This window comes from Monodon monoceros, unplaced genomic scaffold, assembly GCF_005190385.1.
Source record: "Monodon monoceros isolate NGI ecotype Baffin Bay Population unplaced genomic scaffold, NGI_Narwhal_1 Super_Scaffold_16, whole genome shotgun sequence".
Lineage (NCBI taxonomy): Eukaryota > Metazoa > Chordata > Mammalia > Artiodactyla > Monodontidae > Monodon > Monodon monoceros.
This window is the reverse complement of record NW_021703772.1, coordinates 5,586,656-5,604,989: the sequence shown is the minus strand read 5'-3', so window position 1 is coordinate 5,604,989 and position 18,334 is coordinate 5,586,656. Positions and strand designations below refer to the sequence as shown.

The 18,334-nt window shown below is 53.2% G+C and overlaps 1 protein-coding gene across 5 annotated transcripts in view; it reads left to right on the top strand.

The window, feature by feature from the left end:
- Positions 1 to 11,691, top strand: part of SH3BP4 (SH3 domain binding protein 4) — a 94,007-nt gene extending 82,316 nt beyond the window's left edge. For all 5 annotated transcript variants that reach the window (XM_029225196.1, XM_029225195.1, XM_029225199.1 and 2 more), the window contains 2 exons: positions 8,675 to 8,863; positions 9,895 to 11,691. In XM_029225196.1, the coding sequence (XP_029081029.1) occupies positions 8,675 to 8,863; positions 9,895 to 10,119 (414 nt within the window). In that variant the 3' untranslated portion in view covers positions 10,120 to 11,691. The remainder of the gene's footprint in view (positions 1 to 8,674; positions 8,864 to 9,894) is intronic.
- The last annotated feature ends 6,643 nt before the right edge of the window (positions 11,692 to 18,334 follow it).

Here is an 18,334-nt window from a genome sequence, read left to right as displayed (position 1 = left end):
ATGGCCCCTGCTGCAGGGAGTATGCATTGCAGTCCGGCAAGGGATCGGGGCGTGAAGAAAGACCCCTTATCGGTGGCCCCAAGATACTAGAAAGTGCCGGATGCGTGGAGCAAGGTGAGAACCTGACATTTCCCGGAGGAGGGAGACGGGAACTGGAGGTGGCATCCAGGGGGTCGCTGGGGGCATCCGTCGCTGATGGGTCGCCGATGGCAGCTTCAGTTGGGAGAGGTGGGGAGGAAGCCGGCTGTCACGGCAACGGGGAGGGGTGAGGCGGGGGTGGGGATGGGCAGCAGAGGAAGCTCCCCCTGCGCTGGATGGGGCTCCTGCACAGCTGGGACCCAGGACCCTCCCTTCAGGGGCTCACCTCGCCGGCCCACCTGTGAGATCGATTCCCAGAGCTTGCTTCCAGCCCGAGCTGCCCGGTGCCCTCGTGATGGACCTCGCACAGCGGCCCAGGGTGAGCGTCCAGCCGGGATCCTCTGTGGACGGTGGAATGATGTGCATTCATGGAACATAAAGGGTATCGACCGTTCCTTAGCCACAGCTAGAAGATGCTCACCTGGAACCGGCAGGGATGCAGGATGCATCAACCTGGGCGGCACAGAGGCGGCTCTCACTTCCATTTCCTGCTCCTTTCTTTTCATCTTGTTTTATTCAACTTGGAGAACTTTCTCTGAGAGCAGGTTTTTCAGGTGGCTTCCTTGGGTTACTGTGTGTGAGGACGGGGGTCTGTGTGCGTCCAAGACCCTCTCTCTGCCCCCGCTGCCCCCCCTCCCCCCACCCCCGCCAGGCCCACAGCCACCAGGACTCCCAGAGAGGAGGAAATGAACCTTGACCTTGGCAGGAATGTGGCCCTGAGACAGGTTAGATTTGTGGTACAGAAGTGAAACTGGTTTTGCAGCATTCCCCCCCACCAACCCCCACCCCACCACCCCCTCTCCTATCTCTTCATCTTGTGGGCTGGCAGATTTGAATGGTTGGCCAGACTTCTAGAAACCACAGGCCGATTTATCCCAGCGTGTCTCAGGAGTCACTGGAAGCCAGGTGTTTTATTTCCAGGGACGTAACAAACCACTGAGCAGTCAGGCTTCCTGGGGCCTCAGCCACTGATCTAACCCGCCCCCGCTCCAGCCGTGTCGCAGCCAGACCACCTCTTCCCCACCGCTCTCATTTTGAAGGTAGTTTTCTGTTTAGTATGGCTCCTTGGTTTGGAAGCAGTGATTGAACGAATTAGAAGTGGTGAAGGTTTTGGATGGTAAATTTGTGGGGAGATGGGAAGGAAAAAAGAATCAAGAACTTAGTTGTCCATCCCTCCACTGCTCTCAGCACGAGGTCCAGCCCCTTCCTCTGCCCCACAGGCCCTGTAAGACCCAGGCCCGCCTATCACAGCCCGAGGGCCCCTACCTGCCCCTGCACGCCGGCCACTCTGGCCTTTTCTCTGTATCTTGGACACACCCAGCTGCCCTGCCCCAGGCCTTTGCACATGCTGTTCCCTCTGCCTGGAATTCTCTTCCCCCAGTTTCACGTCGTGGCTTTTTATCGGCCTTCAGATTCCAGCTCAAATGTCCTCTTGTCAGACCTTTCCTGCAACCCTGGATAAAGCAACCTTGTGTCTCTGGGTCACTGACCGTCTGTGTTATTGTAGCATTGTCTTCACGGTGCTTTCTCGAACCTGAAATGGTCTTGTTTACTTGTATTCATTGTTCTTGTCATTACCCTAACTGGATATGAACTCCACGAGGGAAGGGATGCTGGCACATAGGAAACAACCAGATAGTTGATGAGTGAATGAATGAGTGAACGAATGAATGGATGCAGGCTAAGAATCTGATCTGGACGCAGTCTCGTGAGGTCAGACATGCTTCTGTTCTCTGGTTCCGTCCCCTCTTTCTGTTGTTTTAGTGCATATTTTCAATCTCAGAGCTGGTCCAGAGGCATCTTATGTACCCGTATGACCTCCTGCTGTGCCTCTGCTGCGTTGCTCACCCGCATGGTGTGACCACCGTGGAAAATGTCCCTCTGTCCCCGGTCCGCCCAGCTCTCCAGTAGAAGCCATGCATGTCTGTGACAGAGGATGGCCATCCAACACCGAAGATGCCCCCCACCGACTATAATGAAAATGGGGGGAGGCATGATGCTGGGCTGACCCCAAAGAGAGTGACCAGGGTGGACAGAGCTCCCAGAGTCCCCAGGCATTAGAGATCACTGAATGAACCCCTGGGGATCTCTTAGCTGGGGGGACTTGTGGGTTGGAGTGGGCACCACCTATTTGAAGAGCTTTTGAAGTCAAATTGTGTTGTCCAAAACAGGCCAGCGAGAACAGGTGGCGGGTATATGGCTGCAGCTTCTAACAGAGCTCGGAAGAGCCATCACGGCCAGCCAGGGGCAGGTGTTTGCGCTCCATACTCATTCAGCATTTCTTGGGTGCCTACTGTGTGCTTAGTGCGGGTGCTGGGTGCTGGGCCTTCCCCTGAGGGAGATGCCGAGTGAACAACCACAGGAGTGCAAGACAGACTCGTAATGGGCCCCGAAGAGAAGATCCCCTTGGCATGGGTGGACCAGGGAAAGGCAAAGATCCCCCCTGACTCAGGGAGGGATGTGCAGAATCCCATCCAACAGGGAGGGGCTGTCGGGTTGAAAGTACAGTATGGGCAAGGGCCAAGGGTGCAGAGGAACGGGATGGGGTAGAACCAGAGGCTGGGAGAGGCCGGAGGCTGGGTTGAATCAAGATGATGATACATGGGGGGATGGGAGGGAGGCACGCGGCCACCTGGGCTGGATAATGCTTGTGCTTTATTCTGTGGGCATTGGGGAGGGGGGTGTTAAGTGTTTAGGGGACGTGAAGGGGAGCCAGGTGGATCCAGGTGTGTCCCTGCCCCTTGGGGATCCAGGTATGTCCTGCTCCTTGGGGATCCAGGTGTGTCCCTGCTCCTTGGGGATCCAGGTGTGTCCCTGCCCCTTGGGGATCCAGGTGTGTCCTGTTCCTTGGGGATCCAAATGTGTCCCTGCTTCTTGGGGATCCAGGTGTGTCCTGCTCCTTGGGGATCCAGGTGTGTCCCTGCTCCTTGGGGATCTAGGTGTGTCCTGCTCCTTGGGGATCAGGTGTGTGCTGCTCCTTGGGGATCCAGGTGTGTCCCTGCTCCTTGGAGATCCAGGTGTGTCCCTGCTCCTTGGGCACCTACCCAGGTGTTTTGCTCCTTGCTGCCTTCTAGTCTCAGAGCCACTCAGGTGACAGCCAGTCTCCCCCTCCCCCACACACACCCTCTGAGTGCCATTCTTTCAGAATACCAGGACACCTGGCAGTGGAGAATCTAATTTTCACACACACCCCTGGATTCTCCTCTTGTTAAGGCAATGAGTGGGCGGGTCATTTTTAGCAGAGGTCAGAGATGAAAAGTACAGGTCAAACGGAAGTGCTGTGAGGCGGGGAGCCCCTCACAGGCTTGTGCCTGGATCCCTTGGCTTTTACCCACATCTGCCTTCAGACCTGGCCGACCTTAGCAAGAGGGCGCCCTGTGCAGTAGCCCGGGGTGTTCTTCCATCCTGCCCTGGCCGGTGGGGATTGGATGGCCGATGGCCCTGGGTCTGGGTTGCGGCAGTTCCCAGGCCACGTGCACACCGGTGCTGGCCGTCAGAGCCCCTGGGGTCCTGGGGTCGGCCCCGCTGCCGTGGCTCACCCCGGGTTTCGCTTTTCTCCAGACTGAAGATCATCCTCGTTGACTTTTCTGTTTGTGAAAACAGCAGGTGCTGCGGTGCTGTGTGTCTGTCCTGAGGGCCAGCAGCAGGAGTGCCTGGCCCGTTTCCCAGAGGCGGCCCGTGTTAGTGGGCTGCAGGGTAGACACTGCCGATGTTCCTCAGTCCCCCGAGTTTGCCCTGCGTTGTCCATATTCTGCATCCTGTACGCGCCTGGAGAGCATGTACAGGCGGCTCTGTGTCTGCGTGGAGCCTGCGCGCCCCGCAGCCGGGCAGGTGCTCTGGTCCTCGGTCTCCGGTAGGGCAGTGGTGCCTGGTCTCACCATTACCAGCGCTGCTCTGAGCCGGGTCCCGGCCCCGTGGCTCTGCACGCTTGTCCCTGTTCGTTCCATGACAACATTCTGCGAGCTGTAGGAGCCCTCTGGAGACAGGAGGAGCCAGCGTTGGCGCATGGCAGTGGGTGTCACTTCGGGGCGTGCAAGGCCTGAGAATGACAGGGGATGCCTTAGCAGCCCTGCTGGTGTCAAGAGCTATCACTGCAGTGACCAGACTGAATAGCCCTGTTGGTGTGTATATACTCTCCTCACCTCTCTGAGCCTTGGATTTCGATGTCGGTTTTTGTTTTGTTTCATGAAGGCAAGAAACGACAGAGCACGTTCCTCTGTCTTTAGGGCATTAATGTTGCTTCTCATACACTTTGTGGGTTTGGGGAAGGGTTTTCTGAGTGTGGTCGAAAGCCCAAGCAGGAGACGTTGCTATGTGTTTGTACCAGGACTTAATGACAACGCTCAGCACTGAGGAGAGAGGAGGATTTGGCTCGTGCTGTAGAGCTGCGTGGATTTGGGTGATGGCCATCTCGTGTGTGTGTGCGTGTGTGTGTGTGTGTGTGTGTGTGTGTGTGTGGAGGGTGGCGGACAGAACCCTGAGGAACCCAGGTCTCCGAGAACGGGAAGCATTTTCGTTCAACAACACGCTTTCAGTGTAAGAGATTATTCCCAACTTTGGGGATTACGAGAGGCACAGTGTCTGTCCTCCTGGCCGGGAGGGAAGGAAGGAAGGAAGGAAGGATGGATGGATGCTCTGGGCTCTCGGTGAAGTTTCTCTGAAAAAGGGAAAGTTACTGTAGGATATAAGTCAAGGTGGGTGGTTGCTTTAGGAGTGAGGTGTGGGGTGAAATCAACACCGAGAACCTTGAAAACTAATGGAAATAAGGGGGGATGTTGAGATCGCGGAGAGCTAGGGCTGGAGAGGACGGTGTGGAGGGATTCTCTGAATCAGGAGCAAAATCTCTTTATCCCCCAGAAGAGGAAGGACACAGCTAACTACCTGCTGTGCACTTAGGGAGGTTCCTGGGGACTTCCTGCCAGGTGGTCCCACAGCCCAAGGCTGCTACTACAGGGAGGAGCAGGGTTGCCATGGTGACTGCCCTTCTGGTGTTTCAGCATCTCAGGAATGGGAGCACGACTGGGGTGAAGTGAACATACAGCAAAGTGATGTTTTGTTGTATTTTCATAAGAATGTCTCTGCAAACAGGGATTGACACACTGGCCCGTGGGCCACCTGCTTTTGTAAATGAAATTTTACTGGAACGCAGCCCTGCCCACTCGTTCAAGTGTTGTCGTGCCGTTCTCACGCCCCACTGGCAGAGTCAAGTGGCTGAGGCAGAGACGCCACGCCCGCAAAGCCAAAAATAGGTCCTGTCTTGCCCTTGGAACAGACTTGGCCACCCTGACTTAAGTCATGGGTCACTCCAGCTCGTGAGAGTCCAGCTGGAACCAGCCTTGTGCTTTATTTCTGGTATCACCTGTGTATACTGGTGTGTGTGCAGGAATTAAAGAGGATGCTACAGGGAAAAGGTTCCAGCACCGTATCCCTGCCCCTGAGAAATTTTCTATTGCTGAGACTTGGTGGGCACCCAAAATGTGCCGTTCAGAAAAAAAAAATGCATGAACTCCCCCTTGGCGGTGGTGTGGGCAGCGCTCTGCCCCAGCTGTGACCGCTCGGGGCCAGAGAGAGGGTTTGAGTTTCTCAGGACCTTTGTGCCTGCACCCGGTGTCCTGGGAGAGAGCAGCTTTGATCGCCCCCGCCAGGGATACCCGAATCAGAAGCAGGTGACTCTGAAGTGTTCTGTTACCTAGAAAACAAGGCCACCTGCGGAGTCTGGTAACTGAGCACACAGACACTGCTGGGACACTGTGAGGAAGCCTGGGTGGGACCATTGTCACGGGAGGTTGGCCAGACGCCTTCTCAGGGCACCCGGCGCGGCTGGAGGGCACCCTGCCTCTCCTGTGTGTCTGGGCTCAAACCACACCACGCCAAAAGAATTTTTTTTTAACTTTTTTTTTTTAATTTATTTTATTTAATTAGAGTTGAATTACATTGTTGTGTGAATTGCTGCTGTACAGCAAAGGGGCTCGGTTATGCATATATATACATTGTTTTTCATATTCTTTTCCATTATGGTTTATCACAGGATATTGAATATAGTTCCCTGTGCTATAAGTAGGACCTTGTTGTTGTTTTTTATTCAGGCAAAAGAATTTAAATCCAGAATTCTACCAGTTTATCACATGTCTCCCCCATACCACAAACACACCCCTGTATACTCTTCACATCTTCTGCACCACAAATCTAGTAAACATTTAAGTTCTTTCAAACAATTTCACTTGAAGATACCAAAGTTCAGAGACCATTTTCTGAAGTCTGTAAATCGTTGAGGTGACGCCTCGTGCTCGGTTCCTGATGTCACGTGGTGCCCACACAGTTGGAAAGGCCACTGGCCTGAGCACCGGGATGTCTGGGCCTGCCTCCACTTCTGTGCCCTCGAGCTGTGGGACCCTGGACAAGCCACCCAGCCTCTTCGGGGTCTATAAAACAGACACCGTGCAACCCACACGGTGGGTAGCAGCTGGGGACAGGCTGCCTGGAGCCCCTCACCAGGTATGGGAGCCCCTCCCTTTCCTTCCGATTTTACCTGCAGATTGGGGTGAGCTTGGCTTCCCTTCATGGGGGTGCTGAGAGGTAGATGCGCCCTGCACCCGGCTCACTGGAAATACTCAATGAAGATAGTTTATTTAAAATCAAAAACAAAAATCAGAAAAGGACCATGTGGTCCTCAAGCTCCCTTCTGCCTTCCCACCTTTATGGCCCCCTCGGACCCAGGACGGCCTCAGATTGATCTTATGTTTTAAAGGCAAAGATTGAGATGCTGGGGCATCAGCCTCTGCGTTCAGGGACTCCCCCCAAAAGTCACCATTTCTTCATTTGTTAAGTTCCCCCCAAATAAACATAAAACGCAGGTGAGAATACTCAGAAATAGCGGCGTTCTTTCAACTAGCAGATTGATGCTGCACAGATGCCAGGCCGCCTGCGTCTTCACGGGATGTTTGAAGGGAGCGCGTGAGCGGTGTGTTTGGCTCAGCTGCGGGGGGGCTTGCTGCTTGGTCAGTTGCTGTTTTTAACACTTTCTCTTCGGAGCCTTGAAGGGACGTCAGGTGCTTGGACAGAGCATAGAGGGACAGAAAGAAGGCCGGGCCCGGTGACCGGTAGCAGCATCTCTCTGGTTGCATCCTCGACGTCCGAGGACCCAAGGGGGTCTCAGACCCTGTCGCTTCTGCAGGTGTCAGGCTGTAGCCCGAGGATGTGCTGGACGGCAGAGGCTCCGCGGATGAGAGTCTGGCTCTCACCGCGCCTTCTCCCCCTGCCTGGGGCTCCATCCTGGCCGCCCAAAGCTGCACACTCATTGTACCGGCTCTCACCGGACCCGCAGCCCGACACCCAGCAGCCGTCCGTGTAGCTCGTAGCTTGGGGTGATGCGTGCGGACAGGAGGGCTGCGGGTTTGTGCTACTGATGTGAGCCAGAAATGCTAATGTGACACAGCCTCCAGCCTGGGGCCGCACAGAACCCACAGGACGTCGAGCCCTGTGCTGGAAGCCCACCTGACTGACCAGCCCCTTTCCTGGATGGGGGATCGAGTCCAAGGTGGCCCTGTGCTGCTCGGGCCGAGCCGGGACTTGGGCAAGGCTCTGCCCGTTTCCTCCTTCCTGGCTGACGGGCGTTTGTTTCCCTCCTGAGCCCCTGTCCCTCCATAGTTAGTGATCCCCATCCTAGAGACACTAGAAGGCTCTCGCAGCTTTGTCAAGGGAACAGTCCCATCAATTCTGAAGACTTTCTTGATGGTCCTGTTAGCCTCCCCTCTACGCGAGGCCTTCGTGTGTCTCGAGAACCTGAGAGGCCTGGATCTGAGCCCTCACCTGCACCTCTTCTGCCCGCTGGGGCTCCCCACCTGCTGACATCAGCTTGTCCTGCCCTGAGCCCCAGGCCGTGCCGAGCTGGCTGTCTGGGCTAAGGGCATCACCTCTCCAGGTGCCCCAGTCGGGGAGGGAACAGATGAACAGCTGTCATCCCACGCACCCTGCCTGTCAGCGTCCCGGGGCTGCCGCGAAAAAGTACCACAAGCTGGGAGGCTCTGAGCCGCAGAGGTTTATCCTGTGACAGGTCTGGAGGTGTCGGCAGGGCTGGCTCCTCCTGGAGGCTCTGAGGGGGTCTGGCCTGTGCCCCTCTCCCAGCTCCTGGTGGCTCCAGTGACGTGGCTGCATCACCCCATGTCTGCCTCCATCTTTACGTGGACTACTTCTCTCTGTCTCTGCATGTCTGTTTCTCTCTTTATGAGAGCACCAGTCATTGGATTAGGGACCCACCCTAGTCCAGTGGGGCCTCATGTTAGCTAATTACATCTGCAAAGATCCCTACTTTGACATTCGGTCACGTTGGGAGGTTCCAGAAGGACGAGAATTTGTGGGCGGGGGACCCAGTACCTCCCACAGATCGTGGTTTTTCCTGCACCTGGGAGTCCCGGCAGTGCTGGCGCTCAGGCCTTGCAGTGTTGAGGGTGCTGGCTCGTGGCCTCTGCGGTGCAGGCTTCCCGTGAAACCAGAGCCTGCCCTGTGTCTTGCCTCACGCCTGCTCCTTCCTCCTTAGGCCTTACTGAAGATGGACTGCCAGGGCCTGGTGGTCAGACTCATCCAGGACTTCGTGCTTCTGACCACGGCGGTCGAGGTGGCCCAGCGCTGGAGGGAGCTGGCCGAGAAGCTCGCCAAGGTGTCCAAGCAGCAGATGGACGCATACGAGTCTCCTCACCGGGACAGGAATGGGGTGGTGGACAGCGAGGTGAGTGGGGCTGCCCTTCCCTCCACCTGTAAAATGCAGTGATGACAATGTCTACTGTACAGCGTTTTTACGAGGACAACATAGGTAAAACGTGAAGGCAGGTGCTTGGCACGTAGCAGGCTCTCGCTGAGCGGGAGCAAGTCTCATCCTTCCTGGGATCCTTAGTTGTGAGCCCGGGCCCTGGCGGCGGCAAGGCCACTCTCCCGTCAAGTGGGGCGTTGGAACAGCATCCTCGGAGCTGCCCATCCGTCCCTGATCCTGATCTTACATTACCTTCCGCCCGATGGTGCTTGACGGAGCCCTTCGTGATCAGTTCTGGTTGGGGCTCTGCCCCACACGGTGTGAAATGCATACCTGGGATGTTGTCAGCTTCGGCCAAGGCTGGTTGGGTTCCTGCTCAGGGAGTCTTTGTTTTCTCACTTGTCTAGTGGTGGTCACTTTAAGTTTCTGGAAAGACAGTCAGGCTTGCAAGACCTCGGAAGCTGGAGTCCCAAGAATAAGGGCATCCTTGATGGATGTGATGAGTTTCTAAATAAACGGAAAGTGCTACGGGAGGTTGGAAGGAAAGAGAAACCTTTCTATTTGTTTGGTCACTACTTGGTACTATACACCTGCTCTCACACAAGGTGTGTGGTTCTTGCCTCTGAAATATGCTGGCCCGGGACGGAGGCGGCTTCTTTGGGTTCATTTCACTCTTTAAAAAGTAGCATCAGGGGACTTCCCTGGCGGCGCAGTGGTTGAGGGTCCGCCTGCCGATACGGGGGATGCGGGTTCGTGCCCCGGTCTGGGAGGATCCCACATGCCGTGGAGCGGCTGGGCCCGTGAGCCGTGGCCGCTGAGCCTGCGCGTCCGGAGCCTGTGCTCCGCAACGGGAGAGGCCACAGCAGTGAGAGGCCCGCGTACTGGAAAAAAAAAAAGTTGTGTCAGTGATGAACAGAGATACTGGTACTAGGAGAGGTTCTAGGACCCAGTCTCTCAGTGTCCCCTAATCTTTTCTCTCTCTTTTGGTTTTGGACAACTCCACTACCCAGGCCATGTGGAAGCCTGCATACGACTTTCTACTCACCTGGAGCCACCAGGTCGGGGACAGCTACCGGGATGTCATCCAGGAGCTGCACACTGGCCTGGATAAGATGAAAAACCCCATCACCAAGCGCTGGAAACACCTCACAGGGACCCTGATCATGGTCAACTCCCTGGACATCCTGCGAGCGGCCGCTTTCAGTCCCGTGGACCACGACGACCTCGTGATTTGAACGGGTCTGCGACCTTCTGACGCCCTCCCAGAGGGCTGCTCCGGGATGCGTGCCCTCTGTCTGCCCCGGATGCCCAGGCGGGCACTTAGAGCTGGGGAGGGAGGGAAGGTCAGCTCAGACAGACCCAGGGTCCCTCCTGGCTGGATCCACACCCAGGACCGAGCACACGCGATGTTCCACCTGCCTCCTCTGTCACGGGAGAGACCTGGAGGGAATTTCTACTGCAGGTTGTTGCCAATCAAATAGCTTTCTATTTGTTAAGTATAAATTTAAATAACTTTTTTTTAAAGTATGGGGGGGCGTACGAGAAAGGTGGTATCTAATTTTTTAATGGACCATAAAGGTAAAAAAAAAAAAAAAAAGAAAAAATACTTCATAGGGGCAGATACTGTTGAGGTTTTTATGTTCTATAAAGACCTTTTTAAATTATGTTACAGATGTATATATGTATTTAAGGGTCATGGGGGCATTTCTGATTGCCGGATTCTCTTTGCATTTCAACACTTAGCACGGAAAGACACTCGTTCAGATGTTGGACCTTTTTGCCTCTGTACTTGTAAAAAAAAAAAAGAAAGAAAGAAATCAAATAGGAAACGTGGTGTTTCAGTAAATGAGTGTGGTCCGTGCGCATTCTTTCTGAGGCTGTCCTAGGCCTGCGATTCCCTGTGATTTTTATTACCTTCTGTACCTTGGCCTCGTGTTGCAGTAAAGGAAGGGCCACAGCACAGGGGAAGCTTTTTTGAGCTTTAGCAGGAGGAGCGAAATCCAGCAGGAGCGATTGGGTGCACTTGAGATGAGAAGGCGGCGGGCAGGTGGCATTGTCTACGGCCCCTGCCTGTGCGCCCTTAATGCAAAAAAGAGCTACGCCATGTGGAGAGAGGTGGCCCCTGCAGCTCTGAGAGGTCCTGCTTCTCCCCGGGGACAGGGGAGTGCTCACTGCAGAGCTCGAAGCCTCTCCTCTGGGCACGAAGAAAACGTCACCACAAGCACACCCTACGCTGATGCCCAGAGGTGCCTGCTGCCACTTGCCAAACTCTCTACTTCATTCCACCTAAAACGTAACCCCTCTCCCCCCCCGGTGTGCCCGTCTCTCCTTGGAAATAAATAGCATAGAGGAATCTCTTTTTTTTAAACAATATGGAGATTATCTGAGCAGGATGAATGTCATCTGAAAATGTTTCCCACATAAAATCTGGGACTTGGCGGACTGTTGCATTGATAACCTTGATGGTCGGAGATCAAATTGCGCTGAATTCTACAATTGCGTTGTGCGTGCATCTCGGAAGGGAGTGAGGGACAGGGATGAAGAAATACGGGCAGATCAATAGAGCTGATCCCCAGGAAGGGGCCAGGATATGCGCTGTGCTTACATGAGTGATACTGGGCCATCTGGGGTTCTGGCATCTCATTCTCTAAATCTGCTTTCTGGAAACATGCTAATTACTTAGTATAATCAATGTAAATCCCTTACTGGGCTAAAACATTCTTATATATCTATTGATTCAAATACGGAAGGCCAACTGACTAGAAAACAACAACAACAATAAAAAAAAAAACACTACATGTTTTGTGCGGCAAGAACCAAGATACACAATTCCCCCAAATCGTCACACGAAGTCACCTTACGTACTGGTTCTTCACTCTCCACCTTCAGTCTTCCCAGAGAGCGTCTCTCGCTCTTCCCCAAAGAAGAAACAAAGCCAGTCGCACCTTAAATACTGAGATTTTTTTTCCTCAGGGGCTTTAAATAGTTTCCTATGCAACGTGTCTTGTAGCACAAATTCAGTTCTACGAAAGTTGCAGTAAATTTTCTTTGGATATTTTAACATAAGTGTGTGTGTGTTTTTTTTTTCCTGTACGCACCCAGACTTCTAGTAAAACACAAAACCTAGTGCATGGAACCATGGCTCCGTCCCAACCCGGTCTCCCCTAGGTGACAGTGTGACAGTTGGTTTAGTGGGTATCTGTTTTCTTGCTATTGATTTAATTGTTCTTGAAATATAGGGATCTCAGTCATCAACTAACTAATGGGAATCAGTGTTGCCTAGAGCACCCAAAGGGTGCAAGTGGGTGGCTTTCCTTTTTCTTGGTCCTGTGTACCTGGAATTGGCCAATCCCAAACCCACAATACACAGCTGAGGGCCGAGCCATTTCTGAGGGCCGGGCACCTTCATCAGGTTACAACAAGCCGGACTCCCACGGGCCCTGCGCTCACCAAGCCCTCTGAACCAAGCCCAGGGAGAGAACAGGATGAGGGTAGGGGGGCAACTGATGGAGACCAGCCCCACCTGCAGGTGGTAGGGAGGAGTGGGGCTAAGGAGAGCCCCCTTGAGAAGTAACTTTAATCCAAGGCCAAAGGCTGAGTAGGCACCAGTGAGCCCAAGGCCAGGCCAGACCTGGGGAACAGGGTGTCTGCAGCACTGAGAGAGAGTACAGGGACCACAAAAGGCTCAGCCCCTCCCCACCACGGGCCTGGGGCGTGTTGTACAAGCAAGAACCTCGGGGTGCACCTGTACCCTCCGTGCTTCTCAGTTCCAGCCCCGCCAGCCATATCCTGACACCCATTTTGCAGTTGACTGACTTGCACGGCCAGTGGCAGAAGTGGAGGTTTTCATCCAGAGCTGCTGTCTCAAAGTGCCACATACCGGGTGGCGTAAAATAACAAATCTGTTTTCTTGAGGTTCCGATGGCCAGAAATCCAAGATCAAGGCATCGCTTGGCCGTCTGCCCTGTGTCTGCATCCAAACCTCTCTTTTCTTAAGGACCCCAGTCATGGATGAGGGCCCACCTGAATTGAGTGTGACCTCATCTTAACTCGATTACTTCTACAAAGACACTATTTCCAAATAAGGTCACATTCACAGGTTGGGGGATGGGACCTCCAACAGATCTTGAAGGACAGGGTTCAACTCACAGCCCCGCCTCCTTCTCCGAGGGCTTTGCATGTGGCTTGCTTGGGGGAAGGTAGGGAAGGAATCCAGCTGGAAGTAATCTGGAGGTCTCTGCCCAGGTTAATGCAAAAGTCAGAGGGGCAGAGGAAGGTAAATCTTTAAAAGGGGAAACTACTTGGGATGGGACTGGCTAGGTCACCAAACCTACTTTCTTCCTGAGCAAACAGCTCAGGTGTTTTCCAGCTTCCCTTGCAAGTAAGTGCGGCCGAGTGACTCGGCGAGTGGTACATGAGTGTTGGTGATACAGGCGCCATCAGGCCGGTCCCATAGAACCTTCCGGGCAGCCCTCCACTGTCCCAATTGAACAGAAGGAATTCCAGGGACCTAAAGGTGAGGAAGAGTCAGGCAGCAAAGCCCAGGTCCCCGAATGACCCCTTTGAAGGCTTTCCTTGCAGCAACCAGAGTTTACCTCCAGGCCCCGGAGGCTGTGGCGTTATGGCGGCCGGCATCCCTTTAATCTCAGGTCCCGGTATTCCCAGATTACTGCTGTAAACGGGAAAGCGGGAGGGATGACGGGTTTGCTCTGAAAAGCAAACACCGCTCACACCTGGATGATGTCAGGTAAAGATGAAGAGAACTTAGTCACACTAGTTTTCCTTGGCTTGCGCACGTCCGGAATTGGGCACTACTAGTCTGAACATGCACGACTTTTCTACTTGTACTGAATATTCTCTAGGCTACTCCAAGAAGCTTGGTTAAAATTGCCAGTCCTTTATTGATGTTGATTTTGACATTGATAATGGTAATAATTGGCATATACAGTTATGGTATTTGTAGGTGTTTTTGAGGACCACACATTCAGAAGAAAGACTTCGTTGAAAAAAGCTGTGCTCTGATTTCCCAGGAAAAGGGCAACTTTGCGCATGGTCAGTTCCTGCCTTGGCCTTCGCCCGACTGTCGAGCAGTCACATCAGACGGGGCGTGCACCAAATCGTTTACTTTGTGGTCACCAAGACCTCACCCCTCAGGTAGTCTCCGGTCACCTGGCCACAGCCGCCAAGCCCCGTTTTAGTCCTGGGACCCTCCCCTCCAGGGGTCTGGTCTGCAGATCCCCGCAGCCCATAGTTGGTCCTCCAACCATTCCTACTGCCATGCCTGGACTTAACGACCTCTGCCTTGTGTCTCTGCTCTCATTCCTTTTTATGGCCAAGCTACTCCAGCACCCTCTCACCTAAGCCCACCTGCCCAGGCTCCTCCCCCCTCCATGGGATACAAAGGAAGACCCAGAGACACTCCTAGTGCCCGTTGTACAGACAGCTCTGGGTTTCCCCACCCCCAATTGCAGAGCTCCCTTGACTATCTCCCCTTCTCAGAGCTCCCTACTTTTGCCTGGGCTCTTCTTGAGGTGAAACACCTGTCCTTCCTTCTTCAGCCACACTGAGCTCCTTGGGGCAGTGACCGTGTCTAAACTCGTCTCTGAGTCCCCAGAGCTTTGTGCAATAAATGAGTGTTGCATGAGGGAACTACCCATATCTCTGCCATAAGAATGCATCTCAGAATGTGGATGACTTTGGCTACTGGAGTGCGTAGAATGGGCTTTGTGCTGGGTTTACAACCAGTGTTAAAAATAAGTGGAACTTGTCCAGCAGTGAAGGCATCAAACCCAGCTCATATTTTAAAAAGAGTTCAGGGACTTCCCTGGTGGTCCAGTGGTTAAGACTCCGCGTTCCCAATGCAGGGGACACGGGTTCGTGCCCCGGTCCGGGAAGATCCCACACGCCGCGGAGCGGCTGGGCCTGTGAGCCATGGCCGCTGAGCCTGCGCGTCCGGAGCCTGTGCTCCGCAACGGGAGAGGCCACAGCAGTGAGAGGCCCGCGTACCGCAAAATAAATAAATAAATAAAAAGAGTTCAAAGGGAAAAGCATGGCAGGGATGGAACCCAATGGAGTGTACACCAACAACGACACACCCTAATGATTCATTTCCTGGCACAAGGGCAACGTATATTTGGACCTTGGTGTTTGCTGTAATAAAAATTGAGTTTTGCATAGAATAGATTGAAATGACCTCATCCTAAATAGTCAAGTAACCTGAATGTTGGGGCAAAAGGGAATGCCAAGTGCCCAGGCTTTGCTTAGCGCCTGTGCTCTATGAAAGGTTGGTTCTCTTTAACCCCCCGGACCACCTTGGTTTCACAAATGGGAACCCTGAGACTCAGGGAAAGCGAACAGGCCCAGCTGGCCCAGTGGCCAACGCCCAGCTCTGTCTACCCCCAGCCGTGCCACATCAGAAGCAGGAAACGGCGTAAAAGCCGTTGCTTGAGAAGCAAATGCCCAAAGCCAGAGCCGGGACAGTTTCACTGACAACCCGGCTGTGTGTCAGGATTAGACGGGTGTCTCCACTCTGCCCTCACAGATCTCTGGCGGGATGTGTGTGCACGCTGGGCATTACTATTTTGTGGCCGTTTCCCTAAAATCAGGAGTATTTAAAATATTTGCACTTAGCCAAAGTTTTCCCTTTTGGGTTTGTTTTTGGAATTTTAGCTTTATTGAGTTACAGTGAACATATAAACAAAGTTTTCCTTTTTTAAGATTCAGTCATTTCCACCCGAGAGCTCATCCTTGGTGGGTTACACAGCAGTATGCGTGTGCTTGACGCTGCTGAAGTTAGGGGACCACTTAAAAATCAGGAAGATGGTAAATGTATGTTCATTTTACCACAATTTTTTTAATGTGAAAGAAAAAAGTTATAGCTCCAGTTCCCTGCACCCCCAGGGTCTGGTTATGAAAACTAGGGAGTGAGATTCAGGGCTCTTAACTCTTTTTGTGCCATGACCCCCTTGACAGTTTGTTGAGGTCTGTAGACACCTCAGAATCACATAAATGCATCAAGTGATGTGCATTCGTGACCTGGGATCACAAATGAAAGCAATTGTTCTTACATACAGTTACCCAAAGATTTTTTAAAATTGTGATGTGCTTTATGTACCAAAGAGCACTGTCTAGTAGCAGGTCTCGTATCCCCCATAAGCTCCAGGTAGTGATGAGGATTTTAATAGCTGCAAGAACATTAATGGACATAAAAATATCTGAGATTTAGAAGTTGTTCACAAAATCGCAGGAATTTCTAATATTACAGAGGTTCGTTGCCTCCATGCTTACTTGAAGGAAATGCTAATGTTCAGTTAAAAGTTCATGAAAATAAAGATGCAATTTTTTCCCTTATTTAAAAAAAAAAAAAAAGCTCCTCCTAAGGAAAGTGAATCACCAAGATTTGCTATACCTGTTGTTTGAATTGCTTGTATTAATATTTTCTGCTCCAGGTTGGCAAGAATCGTCTTTTTAAAGCTTTGCTTCTCTGAGCCAATAGCGTACCTAACAGGGGAGAAGAAAAACTGGAAGAAATTAGCTGGTTGTGTCTATGACTTAATATCTCAAGTCATTTTTCCCAACTTTCTATTTCAATTGGTTTACTTTTTATCAATACAAGAATATCTATATTCATGTCATATGTATATGGTACAATTTTCAAGGCAATTTCCACTTTGGGGACAGCAAAAGAACCACCAAAACTGAGGGAGCAGCATGGACCTCAGCGGGATGCAGGCAGCTTGGCAGAAGGGCCAGCAGGCTGCTCATCGGTATATGTGGTCTGGGTGCCGTCACGGGCACGCAGAGGCTCAAGGGCGACCCATCAAGGGAGAGGAGTCAGTTCCTGGGCTTCCAGGAGTTTGTAACCCAGAGCAGGGGCAAATATTCAACACTCAAGGGAGATTGAGGCACTGTCATGAGAGTGGACCAAGAAAGAATTCCAGGGAGCGGGGAGCCTGTTGGGTGACGGGGCTTTGAATGAGAGTGTGGCTGTATATTTGGGGGTTCTGAGAAGAAACCCCAAGGTGGAGGGGAAATCCTGAGAAGTTTCTGGAAGGGCAGGGGAAGGGGGTTACTAAGAGATGCTGATTGAGTACCTTCTGTTTGCCCGGCACTGTTCCAGGCCCTGGGGGTGTAATCCGTGTCCCCATGGAGCCCACGCGCTAGTGGGGAAACAGCCGGTAAACTAGATCAATGTTCAGTGTGAGGTCAGGTGGAGGTTAAGTGCTATGAGGGACACTGAGAAAACCGTGACCTTAGGGGAAGGAGCGGGTGTAGATCAGGACGGCCTGGAAGGCCTCTGATGAGGCGAAGTTTGGGGACAAGTGAGGGGATCAGAGGCGCTGGGGTTTACGCTGCTCTACGAAGGGTCGTGTGCAGGCTTGATGCCAGGTTAGACCCAGAGGGAAGGGAAGGCTTCGGGGGATTGGGGTGAGGAGGTGACAGACCCGGACAGGAGGTGTTGGTCGGATTAGCCGCAGAGAAGCCCGGGGTCCCAAAGCCCCTGCACTGCCCTGGATGTCAGGGGCCGGAGGGTGTGGGCGACGGAAGGGGGAGATGGACTCGGTGTGGCTTTTGGTTGAGCAGCAGCAGCGAGGCCAAGGGGGGCGTCTGAGAACACGGCGGGTCAGGACTGGGGGTCCCAGGCGTTGACGAACGGCTTCACTGGGAAGTGGGGAGGGGTTGGTTAAGCATCGTGGTCGGGGAGGGAAGCTGTGGAGGACGTGGCTGTCGTGGGGAGCAGTGAGGGGTGAGCAGTTCTAGGCTCCAAACAGAAGAATGGAAGGCGTCACTGAGATATTTTAGACCAAAAAAGCCAGTGAGAAGCTGGAGCAGACAGTGTGGAAACCTTAACGGACACCCTCCACGGGGCTTCCCCTCCCAACACCCGTGCCATCACATGGACCTCTAAGGCTTCTGGGTCGCGCCCCCTCATTTCCTCTCCTCTCTCTCCGGGGCTCCACCTTGGTCCTGGCCACCATCACCTCTCCCTGTACCTGCAACTCCAGCCCCGCCCCCTGAGCTCATCCTCCACACGGCCGCCAGCATGGTCCTTGTGAACTAGAAACCCATGCCCATAACCCCCACCCTTGCGGGCCGACGAAGGGGTGTCTCCCAGACGCTGGCGCACAGGTTCTTGTTGGCCCTGCTAAGCTTCCACCTGTCCCCCCAAAATGAGAGGAATGAGGACAGTGCCCGGAGGGCTTTCATGAAAGCCAGATTTACAGAAAGCAGATCACGCTCCCTGATCCTGAGATTAAGCCTTTTTAGTGTTAACGTGCCCTTTATTTGGGCAACTGATAAAGATAGTAAATTGTCGTAGTTGTTTTAATGCCTTTCTTGGCAAAGTACAATGTTGGCTGATGACAAACACCCGTGCATCCCTCACGACTCAGATCGTTGGACAAATAAGGGAGATACAAGTTGAACTGTTTCCGTGGCTCTTTGCTCTTG